Source organism: Mizuhopecten yessoensis, unplaced genomic scaffold (assembly GCF_002113885.1).
Source record: "Mizuhopecten yessoensis strain PY_sf001 unplaced genomic scaffold, ASM211388v2 scaffold11139, whole genome shotgun sequence".
NCBI lineage: Eukaryota > Metazoa > Mollusca > Bivalvia > Pectinida > Pectinidae > Mizuhopecten > Mizuhopecten yessoensis.
This window is the reverse complement of record NW_018408899.1, coordinates 413072-430677: the sequence shown is the minus strand read 5'-3', so window position 1 is coordinate 430677 and position 17606 is coordinate 413072. Positions and strand designations below refer to the sequence as shown.

Here is a 17606-nt window from a genome sequence, read left to right as displayed (position 1 = left end):
CACAATAAATCATAGTTATACACTCCGCAGCGAAATGTCAAATTAAAGACATTAACTTCTAGGTTTTAAGACTACATTAAACTTTGTATCATATTTTACATAGAAAGTAGACCAAAAGGGTAGTTTTTGTTTCCAAGTTAGCTAATAGCCAAACATCACGACTCGAGGCTTTCTGAACTTCACAAGAAGATATGACCTTCTCCTTCTAGTCTGAATGAATAAACTAAACGGTCAGAGATAATTTGAATGACCTGTTCATCCATTCGATGTCGATGTCTTTCTGGTCTTTTAAAGTCCTTAATTTTCAAATGTCATAAAGCGCCAAATTTTCAACGAGATCTCCCTACTCTTACAAGAACTATTTACATCAATTTTGTTTTGATAGATGCTCACATGGTAGATTGAGAAGCACGTTATGGTATGACACAATTGTAACTATATCTGAAAGTGTGAACCACGTAACCATGCATTATAAACATCGCTGAAAACCGATATGATAACAATCATCAGTAATATATTTTATTTAAAATTGTAATGCTTACTTAACTGTGTTTAGTATTGCATCAGAATAGAACATTTTCGATATTTGAACAGAAAACATAATACGAATGAAGAAATATTAGTTCAAAATAATCTTTTTTTAAATAGTTATAATTTCGTCATTGAAAATTGGTTTCATTAAATCCCAAATCAACCTATGTGATTCATTTTTTATTACTCATCATTCAATCATTATCTTTACAGCCAAACAGTTCTAGCTATCATGCTTGCAGCATAAAATAATTGCATTGCGTAGTGCTATCCAAAATACATTATTTTGGTATACAACTTATTTCATTCGTGAACAATAAGAATATTCTAACCATTGGCGGATAAATTTTTGGAGATTTTGGCATAATACTCTGTTAAAATAATACGCTGTATTAGAAAGTGATCGTAGTTTGTATCATATCAATGAACACATTTCAGGGGAAAACACATCCGGTGTTTATATCTAATATCATGTTTTGTCATATTTGTGGACTCTATTAAAAATATAAAATATAATTTATCAAAAACAAAATCTTAAACGGTATTAAAATCAAATTGTTTCAATAAAAATATCGAAATATAGTATGTACTTATTTCCGTTGGTCTACAGCATATTGGGAGGGGGGGACGCACATGTGGATGTTTACGCAACGAAGCGTTTGACCTTTTCATTGTTTTACGTGTAACCTTTATGAGAAGGCACAAATCACGTCATGCCAATGCATAAAAGGCGACCGACTTCCGAATCATGAATCAGTTGTGTGTACATTTACAGGAAGCATGGCATCGTTGCGTGAATTGTTTATGAACGTGTACTTGGTTGTCATAATTGTTGATAATGGTGTACGATGCAATCCAATCTCAAGTGAACATCAATCAAACGAACAGGATTTTATCCGTCAGAGTTTGGGAACTGACGAGTCGGCAAGCTCTAACCTCAATCGTCAATTAACACAGTATGAACTGGATATGTATGAAATCATGAGGCGTCAAGATTCTGATCTTACAAGAAGGACGACGGATGAAAGTTTTCAACATCAACCCGCACGGGAAGCTATCCATTTTTTGAGGCCACAATTTGGTAAGTCACGTGTCAACATTATAAATGGGTTGGTTTTCGTATATTAAACCTGCATTGGGAGTGTTATTGTCTTATAGTGTTGCCATGACAACAACAAAAAAACAATTCACTTATTGGTTATTTTTATTGTTTAATAGGTATATGAAAAAATACGATAATAAAAACAAGTAATGTTTAAAGAAAATAATAAATGAAATTGATGATATATATATGTATTGTATTCATCCTTTCAATATTAAATCTTATAACATTTTTACCGGCTTTTTCTTTGCTACGAGAGAGAATATTTCACATATTCAATATACACCGGCCACAACATGTATTGCATAGCATATAACAATACATTTTTGTACACATGGTTAAGTAGGAAAAATATTATATAGTGACGTATTTCAAATGGAAATAGCAATTAAAACAGAAATACACAAGAATGTAGAAAGCAATGAGGCATAACGGGACATTATTGTATTTATACGTAATTGACACGTCTAGATGCACCAGGACTTGTGTCTGTTTTTTATGCTCCACCTTTTGGTGAATTGTGAGTTATTATTCACTATTCACGTTTATTGTTGTATATATGTTATATCAACTCCGTCATTTTAATAAAACAAATGACAAACAATTGGAAACAATGTCTTTGTTGGTTTATGATTCACAATTACAAGAAGCAAAACTAGCTGCGTTGCGATCTGTCTAAAGTATTAGTTGGAGACCACATAAATAGCTAGTGGGAGTGAGGATAAAATATAAATATAAAATAACATAACAGATGTAAAAGGAAACTATTTATTAAAATTAACATTTCAAAATCATCAAAAATTTACAGTTTTCATTTGAACCATTTTGTCACATTCTTTTTGTTATCTTTAACCACTTTAAATCCTGGTAGCTGGTATTCTAAAATTTTAACCCAATGTATAGAATGCATTATTAAAATAATTGTGTGAATTAATTATGAATAATGTTTAAATACAAAAAAAAATACAAAAAATAGATATATATGTATATATAATTATTTGATATTGTAGCCAGTATCTCAGCAACTTATGTTACCAATGAGGGATGTCGGAAAATCTGTCAAAATTCCCATTCAACATTGATTTGATAATTGCAGTTTTGGGTTACAAGAGCAATGTAAATATGTATTTTTTTGTTCGGGGTTTTAAGTTGTCGTCGCTGAAAGAACATAACTACTTTTCCAAAAAACGCTTGTGTAATTAGGCCTATAGATTATCTTTTGAGTCAGAGTATTTTTACAAATACCAATTCATTCAAGTGTTTTTCCAGCGTACTCACTATATATAAAGTTTTTGAGTCAGAAATATTGTAGTTAAGAATTCTATTTTTTCTTGTTTCCTATGCATGGGTAAGCCAGTTTGCAAGTTACGTTTAAATGAGCAATTAGTTTCCAGTTCCTGTCTTTGTATGTTTCCTTTCGTTAAAGATATTTGCCCTTGCTGGTACGGTGTCTTTCCTTTGTTTAGCTGGTTCCTCGGGTTTTTGATGTTGTATTTTCTTGTTGATTTTTTGTTCAGCTGTTCTCCTTGCCTAGTAGTTCTAGATCAGTATTTGTCATATCTTATTATCAAGTGATCTTCGTCTATGTATATACTTTACCTGGAAGTATTACATTTGCGGTACCTAAAGTCGAACTAGCCCTAAACTAACGTTTTAAAATCAAGCTGGAACCTTTTATGTCCCACTTTTTAAACATGAATGTGCTCCTGGTAATTTTAATTATTTTGAGGGAAAAAAATGAAAATCATGGATGATTGAAATTAAGTCCGGTCTCATTTTCACGATTTTGGGCTACGAGTAATCACGAGTGCTTACGAGTTATAAATTGCCGACGTTTTCACGAGTTTACTGATATGAGAGTAGTATAAATATATTCTTTTAAACAAAAGTTTAGGCATTATCCGTACGATCTGTATACGACACTTGCTCAACAACCGAAGACTTGTTTACGAGAATGTACAAGTATGTGTGAGTCAAGTCGAGTTCTTGCAGCATTTGTACGAGTTATGGAGTTGAAATGGGTGAACTACGAGAAATGTACGACTAATGGCGATCTTTGGCGACTTTTGGCTATACATTCTGGTAGTCATGTACCGCAGCCACTTTCCATTTTAGACGCATGATTGACCAAGTGCTGTCGAAATCTACAGAGAACTGATGCTGATTCAAAATATGTACACCCGTTTATGAATCACTGCAACACGCCAGAACTCGTACCAATGTCGAGGAAATGCCGAACAGAACACGAAGTCGTGGAAGTCGTGCAAATTCGTTGCATCATTCGTTGTTTGGTGCATGTTGAGCAGAGATCGTATTCATGTCTTCATAAACTCTCAGCTACACTCGTAGCATGCCTAACAACTGCTTTTTACAATGCGACAAGTGTCGACATGTCCAACACATGTGATGAGATTGGACGACACATGTATTTGACATGTGTACGAGACAAAAACTCGCAATTTTAAAACCGTTAAATATTTTCGCCGCAGTTTGCCGAGTAAGGGCGAAATGAAGAATCTCTTCGGCATGCAGATTTGAGACCAACTCATTACCTGAAAAGTTATGACTATTTGTAAATCTCCACAACTCGTGACCCAAACTCTTGACAGTAGGTCAGTGCCAAATAACGAAGCTGAATTGTGAATTATCTGAGTACTAAAACATGTAGATATGGAAAAATATTTTGAGGACTAGAAATATAGAGATAGTTGTTTGAAATAATCCAAAACTTAATCGTGTTAAACATAGGTAACGGTCTACGTTTGAGGTTCAGTGAACGATGTCACATATGGAATTTAGTGTATTTTAAATTAGAGCATATATTAACGAAAATATACTACAGTAGGTTCTCACTGGCAATATGCCATATAAAAAGAAAGAAGAAAATAGAAGAAAGAAAGAGAGTTATTATTATTACTTTTCGGCATAATCATGAATACATGTTACCTTAAAAAGATATATATGCCAGAAAAAAATAAGATGAATCACAAAGCACGAACCGAATTCACTTCTCGCGTTATAAATACGATAAAAAAAAAAAAGACAAAAGAAAAAGAAAAAAATGTTTCGATGAATAAAATCGTCGGCTTGGGAGGGAAGATTGGGATTTCTCTCCTGGAAAATTACTTTAAAAAATCTACATTATTTTGAAATCTAATGCTCTAAATTTGAGAGAAGAAAAAAAAAATAGTTTCTTTTTCTCGGAATTGTTTCTTGACCAGGCTTTCTATTTTATGACACGGTAATGCTCAAACAGAACATTACAGGTACCCATTGCATCTCAACAATGAAAATCAACCTGAATACATGGTGCTAAGCTATTCTATGGCACATTAGAGTTTTGGTCTGATAATGAGATATTTTATTTTACAACCTAGCGAAAAATGCGAAGTTTTGAGGTACTTTTCAATAATAAACGTCATGGTGAAAAGACAACTGACCGAACCATGTGAAAAACCAAAACAAACAAATAAGGAAAGAATCACAAAAACGGTAAACATGTCAAACAAACCTGCCAAACCAAGGTACATAAGGGGAACTATTGTTTTCCGTCATGAAGGCTTCTGACATTTCCAGAACAGTATGGTGTCATCAACAAATACTACTAGACCGCAACCTGTTTGGTGTAGATTAATCATTTCTGATAAAAAAAAAAAATATATATAATCAAGTCATTTATTAGTGAACAAAGGGCATTCATTTAGATAATTGTGGTACTTGCATTACATCGATGATTCAAACATAAAGTTGTTATGCCATTTTCTCTCTACAAGAAGCTTGACCCACATGATATGATAATGATTTGTTTATTTGATATTAACAGAATGTTACATTTATTTTATTCCATATAGGTATATGAAGTAAATATGACCTTAAATGCCAGTGAATTGAATTTGAATGTGACATGTTGCATGGGACATGTATATGACTGAATTTAGGTTACTAGGGCTGTTCCACATTACGTCTACAGTACAAATTCTTTTTCAGCAATAAGTATGTTTGTGTAGTGCAAAAGGTTCTTACATTGCATTTTTATACACAAATTTGTTATAAACAAGTTCATGATATTTTATATATTTATTATAAACCAGAGTAACAACACGAGTTGAGAACAATATTGTCAGTTACACAATATTTAGGTTACCATGTTTTGGGGAAAGGGGTCTAATTATGTATTTTACAGAATTTTAGATAACTCTGAGGTACTAAAACTATTTACAGCAAAATTAAAAAGGAATTGTACAAACCTAACATTTACCTGGTCGTTATTTTTATAATGAGATCGTCGATTTTGCGTGTTAAACTTTTCTGCTGATTTCCATAGCAAAAAAAATAAACAAAAACAAAAAAATGGAATCTATGTTCGGGATTTCTAAGTAAGGTAACCAACTTTGATTTCGCGTAAAATCAAGGTAAATTTCTAAATTCTCAGAACAGGGTTCAAGTTCTTGTTTTTGCAATTTGAAGTCTTTAGAATAGCGTAATAGAAACTGTGTACCATCAACGAAAATAAAACATGTAGCAAAGAGTTGGTTTTTAATAATATCTGTTTTCTTTTCAAACCAATTCAAGCACCTTTCATGTGACAATTTCGTCAGCTCGTCCATTTCCATTGTTTTATTTTCGTTTCGCATTTGAACTATGAGTTTGTTTTTGAAAACATTTAACCAAACAATCTGTTTATTTTTTCAATTTTCCATTCCACAGGTAACTTTGGAAGACGTCTGTACTTCAACCTGTCCTCCATACCTACGAATGTCAATATAACCCATGCCGAGGTTGTTTTTACTTCTCCCAACTCGGCTACACAGATCAGTGGGATAACGATACCCGACCATGACCCGACATCAGGTAAATACCACTAACATTGCTCCTACCCGTTCTACGAATAGTATTATAATGTATTTATGATGAATGGAAACAAAGGCATTAACCTTACAAACTGAAAATGGGTTATTACTTATTGCCGTTCCTTTTTACATTATTGACATACATTTCTTGTTGTTATGCATTACAAATGGGTAACTTATATAATTATATAATAAGTGTAAGCATTCTACGCGTACATATATTTAATAAACTTAACATGATTGAGATCTAAAACACAAAATCCAATCAATTGCATTTCATAATTGCTAACACGTGAATAAAAAGCGTTTAAACCAGATTTAATATATATACAAACTTCTCTGATTTTAGTAGTGTTACATGGTAGCTCCACGACCTCCGGTTACAAGATTGATGTCAGTGAAATATTACAGACTGAAACGATCAGTCATCAACCAAACATGGAGGTGAACGTACAACTCCGGCACCAAACAGACTTCCGCCTCCGGTCACATGATCGGAGAGTCCAACGCCTCGAACCAATGCTTTCTGTATTTGAAAATATTGATACAGAGCCCTTCCTGAGAACAAACAATCCTACACGTGCTCGTAGATCGAGTGAAAGTACCAACGCACATACATCAACTGAGTCTGAGACATGCCATCTTCAACCTTGGACCCTCGACTTCAGTGAGATTGGATTAAACAGTGTCAGGTACCCAACAACGTATGAAGCGAACATTTGCGTTGGGAACTGCAATAGACCATTTAGTAGTTCTTTAATGAATTCTACGCATTATGCATACCTGAAGAATTTGTACCACTTCGTGACGAACTACACAATGACAGATTCCGTGCCCTCAGCCTGCTGCACCCCTGCCACATACGGGCCTCTCAGTGTAATCTACTTAGAAAAAAGGAACGATCTGTATGTCATCGAGCGGATAGAAAATATGCGGGTGACGTCATGTGGTTGTCGGTGACATAACGCTTTATATGATAACTGGGACTCTATGTATATATGTGTATGTCGAACACTCATTTACACTCAACTTGTGGATAAAGTATGAATGCTTCACATATCGGATGCAGTTTAAATGCTTCACATACCAGATACTCATATAACGCTTCACACGTGGACACAAAAAAGTCCGTGATATTGCCTATCATAACGCTGTTAAGTTTTGTAACAGAAATGAACTTTCTCCCATCAGTTGAGCTATTAACCCCTGCTTGTCTTTTATGTAGGTCATAAACAGACTATTATGTTAATGAATCACATGCAGTTGACAGAAACGCAGCTTAACGTACCACTCGAGAAACAAATGTCAACGTGGTTTCAAATTAATGGTAGCAAACGACCTTAGTCAATAATATATGCTTTAATAATGTTTGTCGAATACTACAACCAAATAGATGTTCGAGGGTGAAATAATTGAAGCATTCTACCACATCCCACTTTTACCGTTTTAATTTGGAAAGATAATGCTTTAAAATCGGTATATGTGAACAATGCAACTTTTATCTAGGTAATGTTGTACAGTTATAGCTTTTTGACAGGTAAAAGTAAACATATCGAGTGACCGAACTCCGAGGTTGATACATGTATCGACGTTATCAAAATGTTGTTGTTGTTTTCTTCTACAGCTTAAAGATTCCACCATTTCAGATTTCTAAAACTTAATATGCCTCATAGAGATGATTTTTAAAATGGCTCAATGAAATACACAAATTTCTCTAGTTCGAAGTATTAAATTTTCATCTTTTTATTTTAAATTGATTAAAAATTTATCAATTCTGCATTTTTACAAAATTTTCATATGCTTTAAATTAAATTAATTCAGAATAAAGGAATGGAAATGTTTCAATTCTAAGTTGAGTCATATTTTATTTTATTTTTGCAAGTTATTCTAGATATCGAAAATACATTTTTCTATCATAGAATCCTTCATATCGATTTCATCTTTTTTTTATTGAGTAAAATTACCAATGCTCGATTATTTCATAAAGTACACGCATAGAAAATTATCATTCCCTCCATTAACTCATACGGAAACTAAACCTTGATCAAGGCATCCAAATATTTAAGCATCAATTCATTTGCCTCATAAGGATGATTTTAACAGTAATTAATAAAATCATTTTAAATTATTACGATACCTAAATGTGTTTAGTATATTTTTATGCATATGTATATTCATTTTTTTACATACTAGTTATGTGTACGATCTGTATATATAGTGAATGTATATATTATTAACATTTTTTCTGCAAATGGTTGTGCATTGCTGAAGCAAAGAGTTTCAATTGATTTGGATGTTGATAAGATTATTACGAAGAAAGCAGCAAACAACTGAAATACATATACATCATATATAGTCCTGATATATTCTATTTCATGAACTATATCACCAAATTAAATATAGCCATGACTAATTATTTCCTTTCCTTTGTAATATACACAACGGAAATATATACGCAGTGCATTTGGTATGCGTGAATGAAAATCTATATGGCTGTGTTGCATGTCGTCATGGACTGTTTATGACAAAAGGACACAAACTTCAAGAAAGATGTTCAGCATGTATTTTTTCCATTTTGTAAATATAACATATACTTGCATTGCAATTTGTACTTGTGCCATTTTTGTAACATCAAAATCACTTGTAAGATAAGTTCAATAAATAACATGGTTCAGCTAGAAATCAATACGTTATCTTGTTTTTCTCTAGTTTTGTCGTCATCAAGGGGGCCAGTTCTTTATTCACAATTACACATTTGCATTCCCCTCTGAATACTGCCACAAATTACAGTAACAAAGGCGATTAGTCTGTTATTAAAGACAGGCGAACTGTTCTTCTAATTTCTTATTGTATATTTCGATTTTTTTTTAAAGTTAAAGGAAGACATAAAGCACAATTTGGAAAATATTTTTTCACACAAATACAAAATTATTTTAGAAGAATATCCTCCACATGAAAATGCAGAAAGACAAATATTACGTTTGTGCAAAAAGATCAACCACAAAATACTATTGAACATAATTGTTTTCACTCATTTCCAGCACCACACCATAGTTTTTATCAATACACCAACTTTTCAAAGGTTGGGTCAACATTTGGCCCCACTTTGATTTCTTTTATTCTCTTGCCATATGTAGATAAATAAAAATGATCAATAACTGCATTAATGATTATTCATAATAACTACTGATAACCGTAGTGGAGCTCCTTGCATAACACCAGGCTGAGTGACGGGAGTATCCTAACAAAATGACAAATAAATGTCACAAGCGAATGTTATTTTGAAAATGAATTATGTTACTGTATAGTGTATAAAATTACTGTTATTTTGATACTAAATATGTCATATTGGTATACATGAAGTAAGCGTAGTGATACTTTTAATTAGAAAAACATGCAAAATGTACACAAAATTTAAAATATAACCACCATTGTCAATTTGCCTATGCATAGTTACAATGATAGTCTATATTTCAAACTTCTTTAAAAACTTTCCAGATATATATTCTATGACAGAATCATTTTTATGTAACATGGTTTAAAGTTATGTGCAGCAGTAATGACTCATGAATATGCATTCTGTCAAAGTAATCTTTCCACTTCAGGTTTAGATTGTGTTATAGAAAATGAAATGCAATAATTTAAAAACAATAAAATAATCTTAATAGCAAAACTATTATACACTTTATTATATCCATACAACGAAGTAAGGGGGGTATACTGGAATCAGCTTGTCCGTCCGTAGAAAAATTTTGTCCGGACAACTCCTTCCAAAGTAATGGACTAATTTCAACGAAAGTTTCCACATATTATAACTACCACCTGAAGTTGCGCATCCAGGTATTTATTTTTTCATTCTAAACATTTTGTACGGCCCTTTGTTGAAAAATACTTGTCCAGACAACTTCTCCAAAACTATTGGGCCAATTTCAATGGAAGTTTACAGATATTGTAACCTCCCCCTGACATTGTGCATCCAAGTAGCATGTTTTCATTCCTACCCTTTAAAAGGGAGTTATGGCCCTTTATTGTAAAAAAATCTTTGTCTGCTTCATAAACTACGGGGCCGATTTCAATGAAAGTTTACAGATATGGTAATTACCTCCTGATGTCGTGCATCAGGGTAGTATTTTTTCATTTCGACCCTTTTTTAGGAGTTATGGCCTTTTGTTAAAAGTCTTTGTCTTGACAACTCTTCCTTAACTAATAAGACGATTTCAGCAAAACTGGTTCATCTAGGCTAACAAGATTTGGTATGCAAGGTCAGTGACCTATATGCTTAAATAATTACTGGTGTGAGACTATGGATTGCTTTGCAATGCTTTGCCTTAGTTAGCATTTGGCTTACAGTTGTAGTTATTATTTTATTTTGCACATTGCACTTTCATTAAACAAAATATGAAAAAATATTATTTTATATCGTTAACGCTAAACAAGTAAAGCAATAAAAGATATCCTTGTCTGACTCCCCATACAAAAAAAAATCGTTTAGCACATTTGATTTTTGTGAACCTACTGGCCAGATATCAAGACCCAATGACCTTTCGTCATGAAGAAACATAAGCTAAAGGAAAAGTGGAAGGAAAGCTATGTTTTCTTTTTTTGAATCAAAAGTTTTATATGACAAATTTACCGGTTGTCAATATGTTTTTGAAATTCCTGATATTGAAAGATATTATTGGTAGCCAACTTTTAAACAAGTATGAAAAATAAACTCGTTTTAAAACTATGTGAATTAGCGAGGCAAAAATGGAAATTTTCTCATAGGTAATGAAATTTCACATATTTTTCTGCTTAAATCTTCAATAAAAAGAACAGGTCTTTCTTGAAATAGCGTAATACTCGGTATCAAAATAACAGTTGGAATATGTTGCACACGATGATGATATAATTTTATAGTAATTTTGTCATTTAAATGCTCTAAGAGGAATTGAATTACCGAACCTTTAACACCCACACAGGTGTTAGTCAATGAGGTCCCATTTATCATAAAATGAATTCTGAAACTAACCGTTCCTGATTTAAGCGTCCTTTACCCATACCTTTTTGTATTTATCTTGTTTTGAAATTCCAAGCGGAGGCCGACGCTTATGTTAAATCTCTAAAGGCGTTGACCCTACCTTTCTGTCGTATTAGCAGCACATATGTCATTATGTAAGACGATTAAATATTAACTATTTAAACGAAAGTATTCAAACTTTGTTTTTTTAATGAATTTGAGATATCGTGTGAATTCTTGGTTTTGAACAAATGATTATACATTTGGGATAATTAAGCTCAGGTAACATAGTTTGACAAAACCCTACACGTACTATCGTCAAAGATCATTGCAAATTTTCCAGGTACAAATTGGCTTGACTGTGACAATATGGTAACTGTGCTTGTACAACTGTGCCAACTCTCTCATTTTTTATTGATAGTTTTCATTGTTAAGTCATTTGCATTATACGTTCTTGTGAACGTTATGTGAACAAAAACGTATGTCTCCCTTTAACGGTTTAAAAAAATTAACGGCCCGGACAAGATATTCCTGAAAACTTTTCCATTTATTTGACCTCTGATCTCGAGGTCAATGTCACAGTGACCTTACGACCGTGCACTATGCATCGTCTGTGGGTAATGAAGATATACTGCAAGTTTTATCAGGATATCTTTAACTTATTTTGCACTTATTTGACCTTACTATTATAGGAACTGTCTTGAACAACTTTTAATTATAATGAGGGCCATAAAGAAATCCCAAAAACTTACCCCATAGAAGCAAATGATGCTTGGATAGAGCTGGCAATGCCATCAAGTACTTGCTTATATTACTTAGTTTAAGAAAAATAAGACATAGTTAGGGACCGTTACCATCACCTTGGTGTACACCTTTAATTGTTCGAAACAATCAGATTCTTTTACCTTTGACCTTGAAGAAAAAGGCCACAGTGACCTAATGACACTGCACTATGCATCGACCGTGGGTGATACACTTATACTGCAAGTTTTATCAAGATATCTTTAACAGTTTAAAGTTTACAGCAGGACAAGATGTTCCTGAAATATTTGCACATACTTCACTTTTGACCTTAGAGCCAAGGTCACAATGACCTAATGACAGTGTCTATGGGTGATGCAGGTTTAACGGTTTGAAATTTACGGCCCGGACAAGAATCAGAATCAGATCCAGAAGAACCAGTACAATACAATGCCTCCCTTTAATCGATGGGAAGACATAATTGTGGTAACCTATGTAAAAATAGCCATGCTTTAAAACACAGCCTAAAGATGCCTTTCATTTTCTCTTCGAAACACAAATTCATTCACGTTTTAATATTTATATAACTTTTTGGCAGGTTGGAATCTGGCGAAGGGCAAACACCTGGTGTACGTGCACGTTGCCCTGCTGTATAACAGTCAGTAGGTCGTGTGTATACATTGTTGTATGTGACATTTTGCTCTGTTTAAATAGTGGATGATATTTACGTTCCATAAAACAACAATACCAACACATCGACACCTCTTACACGAACCTAAAATTATGTTATGTATTTACGCCATGGACAAGCTTCCTTATTGTTCACGTGTACATGTGTACAGGTTGGATTCAATAAACGTGGGACATTCGTAACAATAATTTCAAAATATAATGAATTCTGTCAAACAAATATTAAAACTGCATAATTATGCATTTTAATAATTAAAATTATTTAATTTTAAATTTGTTACTCACTTTTACTAAGTTAATGACTATATAATACAATGGTATTAAATGTGTTCTTTCTATTCAAGATGCTATGAGCACTAGCAAGTTCGATTCTTATCCTGCTGCTCCAAATGAAAACCAAACATACTTTTTATAATTTACTAGATATCCATTGTGTGTTTGTCAAGAACCTAGGTCAGGTACACTGCTTAAAGCTGACAATAGTTGTTAAGAATCGACAGCGAACTTTTCCCACACCTAGAATTATTGGTAAACAGAGAAAGTTGATATTTCGACTTATCTAAATGTATATTACTTTCTTTAATTTATAACAGTAGCTAATCTTCCGTCAGTGCTACAATGTCGTATGGTGCTCAAAGAGTAAAGAAGTGTGTTTCGGCATAAACGCGATAAAAAAACAATGTTGTAATCCCCACATTTCTTGAAGAAAAAGCTGTTTATCCAAAAGGATTATTGTAAAAAGACTGAGCTTTAAGTTCAAATCTTGCTTGGATATTTCAGGAATGCATGTGTGTGATCAGATGATGATATAAAAAACCGATGAAGAACCAAAAACATTATATCTACAACTATTGGTAGCGGTGATGCACAATATAGATATACATTGGTAACAAAAGATCCTTTTAACGATTTCTTCTTTTTTATTCCCAAGACATTCCTTGAGCGAGAGAAATAATCTAAGACGTTTTCACGGAGTTAACAAAAGTATTACATTTATGATTTAAGTTTTAGTTTACCTATATACCAATAGTTAGTCCTGTATGTAGAGACCACCGTCAAAAGTTGGTTTTCTGCGTGCTAGAGATGTTATTGAAACATGTGAAAATGCATAAAAAAAACATGTTGACAATAATGATAAGTTGGTGATTTATAATATCTCTGCAAAATTGTTATCTATAGTCTTCTATTAGTTGCAGTAAGCATTTTATAACATTTATAAGTGCGGCAATAGAGTTATTATTTGAATATGATGACAGCCAAACTCCTCTATTTCTACACAGATTCAAACCTTTTGACTAAACGTCAATAGGTTTTTTTGCCCTTTAGTACCATTGATTAATCCTTTATTTTCACATATTTTGGAAAATTTAAAACATGGATTTTCAATCCTTTGACCTGTAGTACCACTTATCGGTTCTTGATGGACGAAATGGTCTTTTGATTCAGTAAACATTAACGTTACATGTATTTGGCTTTATTCATCGACTTACAAAGACTTTCGGTAAGTTATTCATAACTTTATATTACTTGTGATTACCTTACGTCACAAGGCAGCTGACTGCTGGTAGACTATTCCGTCTTTGCGTATTGCAGAGTTATCTTCTCTTGTGAGCAGGTATTGATTGTTACGTCATTTGTTTGGGAGAGTAACGTCATCAATTTTTGAGAAAACGACGTAATTTTCTTACACAAAACAATGACGTAACAATCAATAACTGTTCACAAGAGAAGATAACTCTGCAATACACAAAGACGGAATCAGACTCAAGAGATATTGCAAGCGAAAAATAGGAAACGTTTTACTGCATCCTAAGGCCTTTTCATCCGCTTAAGACTCCTTAGTCGTACTGAAGCTCAAAATAATGAATATACTTGTCTAAAATGTTCCAAACAAAAGTGAAAAGGAAGAGGTGACTATAAATTACATGTAAAACGTTACAATTTACGAACTTGGCCATATGGCTTTTTCGTCCATATTGACTCGCATGTGGTATTAAAATCCTGTTTATGTCTGAAATGTTCCGAACCGTATGAAAACGTTACACATTAAAATGTTTAGGCTACAATTGTTTTTTTCTTAAACTGGTATTTTATGTTAACCGTGCCTGAATATATTCCAAGTAAAAAGCTGTCCTACCTGGGGGGTATACAGTCCAACCACAGTCAACGTGTACAGTTATCACTACAAAATACAACGGAATGAAACATCCATTTAAAAATCTTGTTTTTAGATCCGAACAGCCAAACATATAAAACATTTTTACTGTGCCATGTGGCGATTTCCGCCGTTAAGGACCGACTCATCAGAGGGACAAAAGATGAAAAGAATGAAAAATTGTTATCTGTGATTACTATGCGCATATTCATACAAATTAGTCGATTCTTTAAAACAAAAACATATTCTCTTCATTTTTTCAAGGAACTTTAAATCAGCTTGAAACTGCAATGGAGTTAAGATTCGAATATGATTAAATATTATAGCCACACTATACCCGATGAATGATCCATTTCTGCATGTTCTTTTGACGTTTTGTACCACCGAATTATCTTAAATGGACGAAATGGTCATATGGTGCAGCTTGCTTGACTTTCTGTTTGGACATTCAGTTTGTTTTACATATAGGGGCTTCCCTACATGGGATTTCTTGCCTTTATAATACACAAGGTGGTTGACTTTGATGGTGGACGATCACTCTCAGAGATTTGTTTTAACTTTGTAGACAGAATGTATTCTGACATGATTTACCAGAAATCTTAATTTTAACAAAAGGCCCAGAGGGCCTGTATTGCTTACCTGAATATTTAAGCAGTCATATCAAAATATTCTCATTAAATATTATCCTGTACTACAAATACTTCACTCGTAAACTTTGTCGTCTCCATCCCATGAAGCAACTAGCCAAATATTACAAGAGGCCCAAGGGCCTTAGCGGTCACCTGAGTTATATCATAGGTACTGGTAGCTTTATTTTATTGTTTAGATGTGATGTGGAAATCAGCATGTAAACTAAGTGAAATACAATACTTGTCATGTCATCAATGGATAAGAATTTGAAAATATTGGTAAATGTTCCCTTTGGGGCCCCGCCCTAGCCCCTGGGGATGGGGCAGGAATCCCAATTTTACAAAGTAATACTCTCATTCACCCAAGATGATTCTGACTAAGTTTGAGTAATTTTCTGCTGAAAATGGATAAAATATATACCGAAAAGTGTTATTTCCCTATATAAACTATATTAAACTTTACCCCCTCCCTAAGGGAGAACGGATAGCTCGGGGGTCCTGAAATTTACAATTTAAGTAAAGCCCCTGATGATCTTTCTTTCCACGTAGAGAAAATCACTGTAGTACCTCTGAGTCTGGAGAAGAAGATTTTTGAAATATTGATTAATTTTCCCTTTGGGGCCCCGCCCTGGCCCCAGGGGTCGGGGTAGGAATCTCAATTTTACAATTTGAAACCATCTACCTCCAAGGATAATTCTCACCAAGTAAAAATAATTTCCTACAGAAAGTTGTCAAAATATACCCAAAAGTGTTATTTCCCTATATAAACTATAGTAAACTTTACCCCCTCCCCAAGGGAGAACGGATAGCTCGGGGGTCCTGAAATTTACAATTTAAGTAAAGCCCCTGATGATCTTTTTTTCCACGCAGAGAAAATGAGTGTAGTACCTCGGAGTCTGAAGAAGAAGATTTTTGAAATATTGGTTAATTTTCCCTTTGGGGCCCCGCCCTGGCCCCAGGGGTTGGGGTAGGAATCCCAATTTTACAATTTTGAAGCCTCATCTACCAAGGATGATTCTGACCAAGTTTGAAAAAAAACCATCCACTGGTTCTTGAGAAGAAGTTGAAAATGTAAAAGTTTACGCACAACGCACGACGGACGACAACGGACGAAAAGCGATTAGAATAGGTCACTTGAGCAAAGCTCAGGTGACCTAATAAATCTATACTCCAAGATTATTTAGAAGTCGTTAAAATGTATAACATATTTGACCCCCAAGACCTGGAAAGTAGGTCAAGGTCATTTTCATTCTCAAACTTAACTTTGTTGGGCTCTTACGAACGAAGCTACTTGCCAAATATGAAGATTCTATATATTTCAGTTCTTCAGAAGTAGTTTGGAGAGTTTGACATAATTGACTGTTGTGACCTTGAAAGTGGGTCAAAGTTATTATCATTCTCAGACTTTGTCGGGCTCTATCCCAGGTAGCCACCAGCCGAATATGAAGATTATATACCTTTCAGTTCTTCAGAAGAAGTCGTTTGAATTGTTTGACACATTTGATCCTGTGACCTTGAAAGTAGGTCAAGGTCATTTTCGTTCTCAAACTTTGTCAGACTCCTATCAACCAAGCTTTCAGTCAAATATCATGACTTTAGGCCTGTCCGTTCTTCAGAAGAAGTTATTTAAAAGTAAAGTCGATGGACGACGATGGACGACGCACCATGACAGAAGCTCACTTGCCCTTCAGGCCGGTGAGCTTAAAACAAGAGGCCCAATGGGCCTGCATCGCTCACCTGGTATTAATCTCACATTTGTAATCTTAAAAGTGGACTAAAGTACAGCTACAGGCAGAATATCAATGTGACCCTGAATGTCAAACAATGACATTAGGTTGAAAGTGGGTCAAGGTCATTCATTTGAACAAATGTGGTAGCCCTCTTTGCTACAGGCCAACTATCAGTACCC

The 17606-nt window shown here is 33.9% G+C and overlaps 1 protein-coding gene across 1 annotated transcript; it reads left to right on the top strand.

Moving 5' to 3' along the window:
* Positions 1-1288: 1288 nt before the first annotated feature.
* LOC110466608 (bone morphogenetic protein 2-like) lies at positions 1289-9159 on the top strand. The gene is made up of 3 exons (XM_021523199.1): positions 1289-1612; positions 6341-6484; positions 6833-9159. Exons 1-3 carry the CDS (start codon positions 1312-1314, stop codon positions 7441-7443), a joined length of 1056 nt encoding a protein of 351 aa, XP_021378874.1. The 5' UTR covers positions 1289-1311; the 3' UTR covers positions 7444-9159.
* The last annotated feature ends 8447 nt before the right edge of the window (positions 9160-17606 follow it).

Excerpts from the sequence above, each read along its gene's own strand:
- LOC110466608 (XM_021523199.1), top strand. The coding sequence starts at position 1,312 with ATGGCATCGTTGCGTGAATTGTTTATGAACGTGTACTTGGTTGTCATA. Across the intron at positions 1,613-6,340 it reads TTTTTTGAGGCCACAATTTG|GTAACTTTGGAAGACGTCTG; the intron begins GTAAGTCACGTG and ends TCCATTCCACAG. Across the intron at positions 6,485-6,832 it reads CGACCATGACCCGACATCAG|TAGTGTTACATGGTAGCTCC; the intron begins GTAAATACCACT and ends CTCTGATTTTAG.